The 12,187-nt window shown below is 43.0% G+C and overlaps 1 protein-coding gene across 2 annotated transcripts in view; it reads left to right on the top strand.

Annotated features, from left to right (window-relative positions):
- CORO2A (coronin 2A) overlaps positions 1-9,240 on the top strand; it is a 73,856-nt gene extending 64,616 nt beyond the window's left edge. For both annotated transcript variants that reach the window (XM_042454935.1, XM_042454936.1), the window contains exons 7-12: positions 1,416-1,520; positions 2,925-3,021; positions 4,782-4,894; positions 5,001-5,091; positions 6,034-6,287; positions 7,761-9,240. In XM_042454935.1, coding sequence (XP_042310869.1) covers positions 1,416-1,520; positions 2,925-3,021; positions 4,782-4,894; positions 5,001-5,091; positions 6,034-6,287; positions 7,761-7,892 — 792 coding nt within the window. In that variant the 3' untranslated portion in view covers positions 7,893-9,240. The remainder of the gene's footprint in view (positions 1-1,415; positions 1,521-2,924; positions 3,022-4,781; positions 4,895-5,000; positions 5,092-6,033; positions 6,288-7,760) is intronic.
- The last annotated feature ends 2,947 nt before the right edge of the window (positions 9,241-12,187 follow it).

Raw genomic sequence — 12,187 nt, 5'->3', positions numbered from 1 at the left:
TTATTATTATTCTCTGTCAGAGAGCTCTGGTGCCACAACAAACTACAAATCCTAGGATTCCAAAGCATGGAGCCATAGCAGTTAAAGTGGTGTCAAATTGCCTTATTTATGCAGTTCAGGTTGGATAAACTTCTCCAAGTTTTGGAAAATCAAGGTGAACTTTTCCAAGCTTTGTAGCACAGAGTCTTAAAAATAATGAGTGGGAGGATTTTTGTTGTTGTTATTGTAGTGGGCTGTTCTAAAGGGCCTTCACTTTTTCCCATTGTTTTCTCGACTCCACTTCATTTATTATTACCGTATTAATCTAATTACATAAAAACATAATTCTGCACAGTTTAACTGTGGCAGCTGTTGGCACCCAGGACAGTTGGTGCAAACCTTAAAGGATGCTGAACATATAAAATAAAATAAGAACTATCCAAAATATGATACCTCCTTGACAGATATGGCTTGACACTTTGGATAGGGCCTTTAAATTCAGATTACATCCCAGAGTGGATTTACCCTTCCCTTGACATAGGTGCTGCCAGCCACCACTGCATTTTAAAGCAGAAATCAGCTAAGCTAAAGTGGAAGTATGTTGGTTTTTTTTTTTTTTTTCATTTTTGTATGCTTAATTTAGTTTTGCTGTCGTCCCTCAGCATCTATGGAATTTTTATCCATGGATTCAAGTATCCATGGCTTGAAAATATTTTGAAAAACATATAAATTCCAAAAGCAAATCTTGGTTTTGCCATTTTATCTAAGGTACACCATTTCCACTATACCATTGTATTTAATGGAACATGGATTTTTGTATCCCTGGAGGATCCTGGAACCAAACCCAGCAGATACCAATAGCCTACTGTATATTGTTTTAACAAGATGGTTTTAATTTTTTATTATAAAGTTTTGAACTGATTTTATCTGTGAGCTGCCTTGGGTCCCTTTCCAGGAGAAAGGCAGCATATAAATGAAATAATACAAATAATGCACAGTCCTGATTTATTTTCCCAATGGTATGACTAAGAACCATCTCTTCACACTCCCCAGAACAATTTTGTATGTAAGCAAACAAAAGCTATAGGCCAACAACTGAAGAGTTAAGCAGGATGCCTGAACTATGGCAAGATGAAGAAGACCAGTGGCCACTTGTTATTTAAGGTTCAAAGAGGGCTGCATTTGCAGCAGTTTGGGAAGTACGTGTAAGCTTTCTTGTCTACTATACATAGCATTACTCTGTTCCACTTGAAATGACATTTGGGCTGCAGAATGATATTATGTCCTCAGATACAGTAAGGCCACATTTTTGCTGATATGGTGACATCTGGTCTTCTTCACAGCTTCAGACTGCAGATAGAACGGAATCGTGTAATTGAAAGCTTTTGTGGTCCTCAACTTACAGCAGCAGTTTCTGTCTCCTCTTTTCCATGCAGGGTGATCTTTCTGTGCCTTTATTCGAGGAGGATGTGGACGGCTCATCGGGTCTCTTGTTTCCTTTCTATGATTCAGACACTAACATGCTTTATGTCCTGGGCAAGGTGAGTTCTTATCTTCGGCACAAAGTCTAAATCAGGGTGTGTGGGTGTGATGAGTGGACAGTTTCCAGATACTGGAATTACCTTCTGTCTTACTCCTGCCATATTTCATCTCTTGCTCCCTTGGAAAACAATGACCTTAAAGACTATACCTGGGCTTTCCAGATGTTTTGAACTTCAGCTCTCAGAATTCCTGACTGCTGGCCAAGTTGGCTAGGGATTCTGGGAGATGAAGTCCAAAACACCTGGAGGACAAAAGTTTGGGAATCACTAAATTATACCCACAAAGGTCTCCAACAGATACAGTTAATTGTTTTCTGTCCCTTTGGTCCTGAAAAAACAAAACTCTTAGCCTACTAAAATTAGATACATCTCCATACCATTATAATTTTGATAAGACTATAACTGCCCTGGCTCTATCTTATGGAATGCTGTGATTTGTAGTTTACAGAGATATAATTCTCCGCTAAAGAGGTCTAATGCTGGAGTTTAGGGGAAAAGTACTAAATCATTCTAAATACCTCACTGCACTACAAACTCCAGATAGGATGGAATGGTATTAATTTGCTATAGTTGTACATGGGGATGCCTCCCAGGATTCAAGTGTATATTTGGCCATTACTAGGCTAGAACATTGTTTTGGGGAGTAGTGAGCTTGAGAGCCTGTATGGTGTAGTGGTCTGAGTATTGAATTATGACTCTGGAGAACAGGGTTCAATTCCCAGCATGGCCATGAAACCCATTGGGTGACCTTGGGCATGTCACTCTCTCTCAGCCTTGGAGGATGGCAGTGGCAAACCCGCTCTGAAGAAACTTGCCAAGAAAACCCTGTGATAGGTTCACCTTAAAGTCACCATAAATCAAAATATGACTTGGAAGCACACAATAACAGCAACAAACTTGGAAGACCACAGTCAAATTAGTAACTTGCAATTTCTTTCTCTGGACTGACACCCGCTTAAAAAACTCCTCCTGCATAAGAACTGGTGTTTATGTGAGTTAAGCATATAAGTGCAAACTTCTTAAAGGCATTGTGCTGAAATGTCAGTTATCACTGTCCAAAAATATATGATGTTCAGGAAGATACTATGCATTAAAAAATTAACCAGGTGATGCTTTGCTTCAGCGCTTCTCAAAGTGACCAGAGCCAGTCCATGAAATATTTGGTGCTGTTCCTCAATGAGTTTCCAGGAACGAAAGAAACAGTTGTAGTCAATGGGCACAGGTCCTTGATATATACCCCACTCCCTTCCGTGCCAGCATTCTCTGAAGATGCCAGCCACAGTGAAACGTGGCGAAACGTCAGGAATAAACTCTTCTCGAACACGGCCTCATAGCCCAAAAAACTCACAAAAAACCCTATAAAAATGCTGTAATTATTTCTTTTGTCTTTTATGTTATCTCCAGGGAGATGGGAATATCAGATACTATGAGATAAGTTCGGAGAAGCCATACCTAAATTACCTGATGGAATACCGCTCTCCTTTGCCCCAAAAAGGAATTGGTGAGTATGTTGTGGATAATGATAAAAAGTTGCCTGTGAGCAGCTGATATGACAAGGGAGGGACAGCTGGTCCTGGGCAGATAACAGGCCCTCCTGTTTTCTCTCGCCTCTGTTTTGTCACAGCTGTGCAGCCCAGCTTTTCTCCTTTCTTTTTTCTTTTTTGGTTTCCCTAAAACAGCTTCCCAACCCAGTGCCTTCCATACGTGTTGGATTACAACCCCACCATCCATAGTCAGCATTGTTGGACCACAGCTAGGAGAACTGTTCTGTCTTTTCCATATAGGGTTGCTATAATTCTCTACTAAAAACCGGGACAAAACGTAGGACAAAATTTAGACCAAAATGTAGGACATTTAAGAAAAATTGAGGACCTTAAATGTCCTACAATTTGGGCTTAATTTTATCTTACAATTGTCCTATATTTTGGTCTAAAGTTTGTCCTACATTTTGTCCTGGTTTTTAGTAGAGAATTATGACAACCCTATTTCCACAGCATTGCATCTGTGGAAGACAATGCAACTGTCATCCCTTCTCCCCTCCTATAGCGGTTCCATGTTGTTTCCAAGATTTTGTACCATAGCAGGCCTAGATGGAATAATGTGATGGAGAGAGCAACTGTGACTTTCCAGCTGCTTTTGGGTTGCAGGTCCCATTGGCAATTCCAACCAAAGGGCCAGAGTTGCTTACCTACTGAGTAAGATAGGGGGTTGTGAAAGAGACAGAACTTTCTATATTGGCGGGGTACAGCCCACCAGAAAGCGTCCGCCTCTCTTTTCCACATAACCGTGCTGCAGCATCCAAATTGCGTGGCGCAGCTATGCGGAAGCAAAAGGACCGCTACTTTACACGCTGCTGCAAACTGTCTGCGGTGGCGTGAGAACATCACTGTTGGAAGGCGCGTGGCAGTGACGTCACAGTGTGCACATCGTGTATATGGTGCCGCACAGCTGCGACATCCTGGTGATGGCCTAGGGTTGTGGGGTGTCTAGAAACAGCACCTGGAGGCAACCCTAGCGCATCGCCAGGACGTGCTACAGGACCCGTTTCTCCAGGGCCATTGTTACCTGGTGATCCCACTTGTTGTTGTTAACTGTCATTGAGTTGACCCCAACTCATGGCGACCCTGTGGATAAGACATCTCCAAGGCCCATTGTCCTCCACTGCACTGCTTAGGTCCTGCAACTTTAGACCGATAACCTCTTTGATTGAGTTTATGCATCTGGTGTGTGGTCTTCCTCTCTTTCTTCTTCCTTCCACCTTTCCCAGCATTATTGTTTTTTCCAATGAGTCTTGTTTTCTCATTATATGGCCAAACTATGACAGCCTCAATGTGGCCATCTTGGCTTCCAGAGGTATGGCTGGCTTTACCTGCTTGAGGACCCATTTTGTCCTTTTGGCTGTCCATAGTATCCTCAGCACTCCTTTCCAGCACCACATCTCAAATGAGTTGATTTTTTTCTTGTGAGTGACTTCCTCCTCCTGTCTTTATTAATTGTTATCTAATGAATATAGAAAGATAGAAGTCACACCCAGAGGGAAATGTGTTTTCTCTGTCAGTTGGAGAAAAGGATTAGGAAATGGCCATGGTGGTAGAAAAGCAGGTGGCAGGCAGTCAGGCATCCCCCTCAGTCCTCTTTCTTCCTTGCCTGTCTCCCGGACCCTTTGCAGAAGAGCAGGAATAGTGAAGAATTTCCCATCCCCATGTGACAACTGAACATGTGGTTTGGTCCTATCACAGTCCCACCTTTCCTGATCTTCAGGTATCATGCCAAAGAGGGGTTTGGATGTCTCATCCTGCGAGATCTTCCGATTCTATAAACTGATACCAGTCAAATGCCTGATTGAGCCAGTTTCTATGATTGTGCCTCGGCGGGTAAGTAGGTGTCTCCACTTTGGAGAAGTGGCTTTTGAACAGGATGGGGCTGCTGTGGAGGCTAGTTGCTCAGATGTAATAAGTTTGTTCTGCTATCTCTTTGCAGTCTGAAACATACCAGGAAGACATCTATCCGATGACAGCTGGAGTTCAGCCAGCGCTGACAGCACAGGAGTGGCTAAGTGGTGCTAATAAAGGTCAGCACTGCTAATGTATGAAAGACAGAATAAAAATAATTGCCCCAGCTGTCCGGTCTATATACCACATTATGTTAGCTGCAGATCTACCCATGAAAGCTGGATAAAAATTGCCCCCACAAACCAACATCTACCAAAAAGGAGGACCCACACTGCTAGTAATAATGTATAAAAGTCAGCTAGGATATTGCTTTCAAGATGTGACACTGTCTGTTTTTGTTCTTAGGAATGGTGTTCATAGTGTGTGCTCCGCCAGTCCCTTTTGGTCTAACCTGTACCCTGGGGTTTTTATGCTGATGCAATGGTCTCTTAGCTCTTTAGAAGAAAAGCAAGACACAAACATGAGTGTGACATAATGAGGATAGGAAGTAGAAAAGACCCTCTTTGTCAGATCTTTTGTTGGTGCCTCTGTGTGTGTGTGTGTTATGTGCCTTCAAGTCAAGTCTGACTTCTGCCAACCCTAAGGCAAACCTATCATGGTTTTTTTTTGGGGGGGGGGGGTTTCTTCAGAAGAGGTTTGCCATTGCCTTCCTCTGAAGCTGAGAATGTGTGGTTGCCCAAGGTCACCAGTGGGTTTTATGACTGAGCTGGAATCAAACCCTGGTCTCCAGAGTCACAGTCCAATGCTCAAACGACTGTGCCATGTTGGCTCTCTGCTCCTATCTCCAGGAAATGAGTATCCCACAGTCTCATCACTTTGTTTATGGGAGAGGTTTTATAGCAACTTGCCCTTCCCTATGTCCAGCAAAACCCAGAACATACTTAAAAACAACTTAATTCAAATAATCAATGCAGGTCTAGCTATCCGTTTTTTCTTTTGTCTTGATTGTCTTGGTGCAGAAGTTTAGGATTATTTTTTTGTTGTTGTTGGTTAAAGTGTCTTAGTCTTTTACAAGTCACACTTGTATTACCTGATCTTTGTGCTCCTTTCTTTGCCTTCAGGTCCTGTCTTGATGTCTCTCAGGCCAGGCTCTGTAATCTTTAACTCTTTACCACCATTTCCTGAGAAAGAGCCATCCTTCGAAGGAACAGAGCCTGTCCAGTACCAGGGCAGAATAGCTGACCCCAAGTCAAGCAGAATCCAAGAAAAATGGGGTTACTGGAAATCCGAGGAAAAGAGAAAGGAAGACAAGCCAGTGGGGTTATCTAATGGCTTCGATGTATTTGAGTGCCCTCCGCCCAAGACAGAAAACGAGGTATGGTATATGACAGAGAGAAAACACATTGGTGATTTTTTTTTATTATTAAGTAACCAGGCCTGGTAGTTCAAAGTGGGAGTTGAAGGTTAAGTTCCACCCACAGAAAACATTAAGTCCAGAAGGGAACCCATTTCTTCAGGCGGTATCACAGGGAGCACAGAGATGCTCAGTTGGGCCTAATAGACACCATAAGCAATTATTTTGCATTCATATTTTTACCTCTGACCACCTCGCCAGTTTCAAAACAAGAAAGGTAACAGCTCTTAATACATGAAGGAACAGGCACTATGGACAACAGAGGCCTATTCTCTCCTTGGGCTCCAGGATCCAGTAGGTTATAGCAAATGTGTGTGATGGAGGCTGGATAAGAGTTTGGAAGGCATGCAGGGACTTTTTTGCTCCCATCAACATTGTATGGGCTGCAGTCTGGGGACTGTCCTCTGCGTTGATGTGCCAATGGAAGTATGAGCTTGAGTGTGTGGGTGTGTGCATGTGTGTGAGAGAGAGAGACAATGTGAACCAAGGGGGGATACACACACACACTTATACAGTTGTTGTTATATGCCTTTACGCCATTCCTGATCTGTGAGGGCAGTTAAAATGGATCTCTTCCGGCGAGTTTACCCACCTAATCTCTTATAAGACATATTTTACTTCTTTGATCTAGATTGAAACATCTCTCTCCTCTTTTGCTTAGCTAGTATCATTTTAACTGTTATCTATTTTTATATTTTATTGTACTACATTGTTGGTTTTATTGTTGTGAATTGTACTTGTATATTGTATATTGATATTGGGTTGTAATCCCGCCTCGATCCACCTGGGAGAGGCGGGAAAATATAAATAAAATTATTATTATTATTATGACCCTAAGGCGACCCTATTATGGGGCTTTTTTGGCAAGATTTATTCAAAGGAAGTTTGTCATTCCCTTCCCCTGCGGCTGAGAGATGGTCACCCTGTGGTTTTTGTGGCTAAACTGGAACTCAAACCCTGGTCTCCAGAGTTATAGGCCAACACTGGAACCGCTATGCCATACTGACTCTGATTATACACACACACGCACACACATATACAGGGATCTGTGCCCTCGAATGGCAGGTACGCCCCATTCAAGCCTCTGAGGCTTGAATATGCGCAAGCCTTTATTTTGATGCCCCCCCGGAATGGATCCGTGTGTGTGTGTGTGTGTGTGTGTGTGTGTATGGGTTTGCTCATTAACTGTGTAAGTGATGAATTTTCAGAACATATCGCACATTTTTTCCAGTATAGCCTTTATGTGTTGGTGTTTGCATCATCTTCCAGTGGCATGCCTCTCCTTTTGCTCCCAGTTCACATTTTTATGTACTTGTTCACTGTCTTTTTATCTCTCTCCCCCCCCGCCACCCTTTCTGAGTTCCATACCATTTCAAATGGCATTATCATGCTTGATAGATAAGGACACTAACATATGAAATCTCTGCTTTCCAGCTGCTGCAGATGTTTTACCGACAGCAGGAAGAAATCCGGAGGCTCCGTGAAGTGCTGATCCAGCGGGATGTCCAGATCAAACAACTGGAGTTGGAGATCAAAAACCTTCACATGGATTCGGGCCGGTTCTGACAGGATGCCCTCTGGCTGCCTTCCCACAAGCTGGAGGCCACTGGGGCTCTTTCTAGTGCTTTGTTTACCAATCACCTTCTTTGCAAGGAACTCCTCATTTAAAAGTGATCCCAGATTCATTCTGAGTTGGAGAACTCTCAAGGGGAAGACCAAGGCCAGCAACCTACTTGTACCTCCTTGTTCCTGGTGCTTGAGGTGCAAGACGTCCTTCATGTTCCAACTTCAGTGCCCAATTGTGGTTGGCAGTGTCTGGGGTCTACAAGGCTGCCTGCTCCACTGAACTGGCTGCGGGAGGAAGACAAAGCCACCAGGAGCAACTCAGGACTTTCTCCTGTTTCCTTCCAGACTTGGCTGGAGGGGTGGCATGATTCTGATTCAGCCTTGAGTTGTGTTTCTTGTTCCTTAGAGGTGAGGGTGGGTGGGATGTGTCACCTTCCTTTTAACAGTTTTCCTTTGGGAGAAGAACAGTTCTGTCCAAGAGGTAAGGAACAAAGAAACTGGAGTTGATAATCTGAAAATGGGAAGTCAGGAATGTGTACTTCTAAGGGGGGAACTAAAATCAAACAGCCGGGATTCTGAAATAAATGCTTACCAGTTGAGCATTCAGAATTGGATAATAGCCCAGCTCTGTTGAAGTGGAGCAAGTCACAATGAGAGGGGAGTCTGTAACTCCAGTCCATACACACCCCTCTTCTCATTTCAACCACAAATGTTGTAAATGTTGCTAGGGATCACTTCATGCCTTAAATCAACTGTGGAGATTGATCACCAGTTCTCTGAGATGGCTTCCTTCCCGTTGCCTCAAGCTTAGCCTTCCAGATCACTGCTTCTCTCAGTGGCTCCGTAGGCTCTGCCAAAACTAGTGTGGGACATTGCGGTATCGAGAAAAAAACTAAACCAACTTTCAGGTAATCCTGATCATCCTCCAGCCGTCTCTGTTTTGCTAGGTTCACAGCCTCAGGTTCTGTGTTTCTTGCTTTCTATCACTGCAAGATCACAGTGTTCCTCCTTCCAATGGTTTTGCATCTTCTGCTTTGAGCGAGTAGCGAGTGCTTTGCCCAGCCTTCCCCTTTGTTCCTTTGCCTGCTCCTTTTCATGCTTGTCTATGCGAAGCACTGCCATCCAAACAATTATCCTTGGCTAATCTCAGGGTCGACTATCTCAAATGTCCGGATAGTGAAGTCCTGGGGAGAGGGAGAGAGATGTCTTTTGGAATCTCATGAGCATATTGTTACTTTTCTGCCTTTCCCCTGGACATGCTGACAAGCAAATAAAAGTAGTCACATTCCCTTGACAACAACTGGCAGCTTGAAGAAATACTGATGTGATGTCTCTCCAGGAAGAGAACACTAAAAGGTTGTGGGCCCTAGACAAATCCCATTTTTTCCTGTCTCTTTTCCCTCCCTGCTATGGGATCCTGAAATGCATGTCCGACTTTATCCACCTTTTCTTAGTGGCTGCTTGCTTTTCCCTGCAAAAATGAGGAAATCCCTGTACAAACAGACTGGCCTGTTCCATTGGGTTCCCCACTGGATACTCTGCAAGTAAAGCCAAGCCTGTTAGATTGGCTTGACTGGGTAGTCTGCAGGTAAAGCCAAGCTAGCTGCTTCTGCTTGTTTCTCTCTTACCCCTAACAAGCACACACAAACCACACACACACCTGTCAGCTTGTATTAAGCTGTTTGCTGCTGCTGTTGTTATGTCTTCTCCCAGCTGCTGCAGTTTACTCTGCTTAAGCCAACAGTCAGGGGAGCAGCCTCCTATCTTCTCCAGCTTGGCTGGCCCTACTCCTCCCTTCTGGCTGGCACAGAAGGCTTTCTTATTCTTCCATCAGTAAGCTCCACCGGGGTGAGTTCCTCCAGCTTGTTACAACTTGTAATAAAAATAATAAACCCCCTGGAGAGTTTTGGCCAACATAAGATTTGCTTCAAGACTTGAAAGCAAAATGCTGAACATAAGGCTAGAATGTAACCATAGATGACTAAGGCTGCATGCATCTGCACCGCAGAAATAATCCAGTTTTTAACTTTAACTGCCATGGCTCAATCCTGTGAGATTTTGGGATTTGTAGTTTTGTGAGACATTTAGCCTCCTCTGTCAGTGAGTTCTGGTACCACAACAAACTGCAATTCCCAGAATTTCATAGCACTGAACCATGGCAGTTAAAGTGGGGACAAACTGGATTATTTCTGCAGTGTGGATACAGCCTGAGTTAACAAACCAAGGACTGTGGCAGGAAACGTTTAGTACAGGATTGTGAATGAGGAGAGCATATTCTGCCCTAGTCAGTGTCTCACCTCGAGCTCCAGTACTATAGTACTATTTCAGAGTACTATATACTCTACTAGTAAATTGTATAGTATAGATAGCATAGTATAGTACTATACTAGAGCCTATAGTACAGTGGGCCTTCCATATTCACTTGGGTTCAGGGCACAAGACTCCTGGGAATGTCAAAAAACTGCAAATAAAAAACAACTTTTTTAACCTCAGAGAACACCTCTGAAAAGAAGATGGAAGATTACCTCCACAAGATGAACTGAAATTCTGGATAGAATATAAGGATGGAAATGGCTCCAGGGAAGGGGGGGCACTGAGGGGTATATAAAATAATTTGTTAAAATGTAATAGAATGTAGGGATATATTTGTATATGGAAATATTATAAAAATTAAATAAAGACTTCAGCTCCCAGAGAGAAAAAAAAAAGAGAACACCTCTCTAGGAATCTAGGTCCTTCAGCACAACTCTGTGGTCAACATCTGCCAGAAGTTGACCATAGAAGTGTTTTCCTCTTATTTTCTCTAGGTTCTCCAGAGCAACTCTGTGCTCAACTTCCAGCAAAGTTGTGCTGGAGGACATAGAAATTACTAGAGAGAACATATTAACCAAATCCACAAATAAGCAAATCTGCCGAAGTCAAAGCCGCAAATGGGGCTAATGGAAGTCATCCTTTTGCTCATCTTCCTTGGAACGTTTCAGAAAGAAAAGTGATTAGTGCTACCTCCTCTCCCCAGAATAATCTTTTTAATTACAGGGTGATTCAGAAAGAATAGTGCAAAGGTAAAGCTGTTCTTATTTGGTTTTGTACCATTCTTTTTGAATTGGCCTCTACAGTATGCCCCTGTGGGTCGATCAAACTGCCCGGGCATGTCTGCCCGCCCCAGATGGTCCTTTTCTGCGCTTATTACTTCTCATTTAATCTGCCACTACTTGTTGCTTGAAGTACACCTATAGCCAATTTATGTGTGTGGAACAGAAACAAGTGGTGCCATTTTCCCTGGTACTATTTTTTGCTGGTGGATGGGTGAGTTGAATGTTTTCCTAGAAGTGGGATCTGGGGAGGGAATGGTGGATGATGTCTGCGAACAGCCATGAAAGTGACAAATGGCTAGCCTGGTTTTATCTCTGTCATAATAGCTTTGTATGTGTACATTTTTATATTTCGGGAAGGCATTCAGAGGGGCGGTTCCCTACCTGCAGTCTGTAGAGGATAATATCCAGGGAAAGCTGTATGGCTCGATTCTCTACTCGTGTAAATTGGCTCTGGAGATTCAGAACAGTACAGGAGGCAGCATGAAATGGATAGACAACAATGACACTCATACAAGACAAATGTTTGGATAGCAGCGTTTACACTCCTGTTGTAAATGCTATGAATATTTTATACAAAGTTCACATGGAATGTAAAAAAAAGGCTTTTTAAAAATTACCAATTTACCTAGATTACCAATTTACCTAGATTACAGCCTGTCTTCAGTCAAATAGACCATTATTTTATCCACTGGAGATGGCTGGCCTAGAGAAGTAGAAGTAAAACAGAAAAACACAGAAATACATCTCTTGAGGGGAGGATATTGCTTTCCAGGTTATCTCTAAGACACCCAGTGTGTGTATGTGAACAACCAGTGCATAATTCATCTTGTACTGGTAACCTCAGATACCAGTCTATTGAGATCTCCCTCTTCTGCCTCCCCCCCAAAACTGAATAATGAGTTTTGCTTCTTCCCAGTAGAGCAATATGATTTTGGCATCCAAAGCTATGTATCTGGAGCCTTGTTGTTACTGGGTTGGTGGGGATTATGGCCTTTTGGGTCATCATCTCAAACAGTTGTTGAATAAAAGTACAGCATTTCTATTTATGAAGCTATGAACATGTAGGGATGGAAGCGAGGAACCATATATGCAGCATTTGTTTGCAGAGGTACTAAGTAATCTTGGCATTTGGGCTTGTCAGGGCAGATGTGCTGAAGAACTGACATCTTGCAATGGGTGGGGAACTTTTTTCCTTCTTGT

This window comes from Sceloporus undulatus, chromosome 2 (genome assembly GCF_019175285.1).
Source record: "Sceloporus undulatus isolate JIND9_A2432 ecotype Alabama chromosome 2, SceUnd_v1.1, whole genome shotgun sequence".
Classification (NCBI taxonomy): Eukaryota; Metazoa; Chordata; class Lepidosauria; order Squamata; family Phrynosomatidae; genus Sceloporus; species Sceloporus undulatus.
This window is presented reverse-complemented; position numbering and strand designations above follow the sequence as displayed.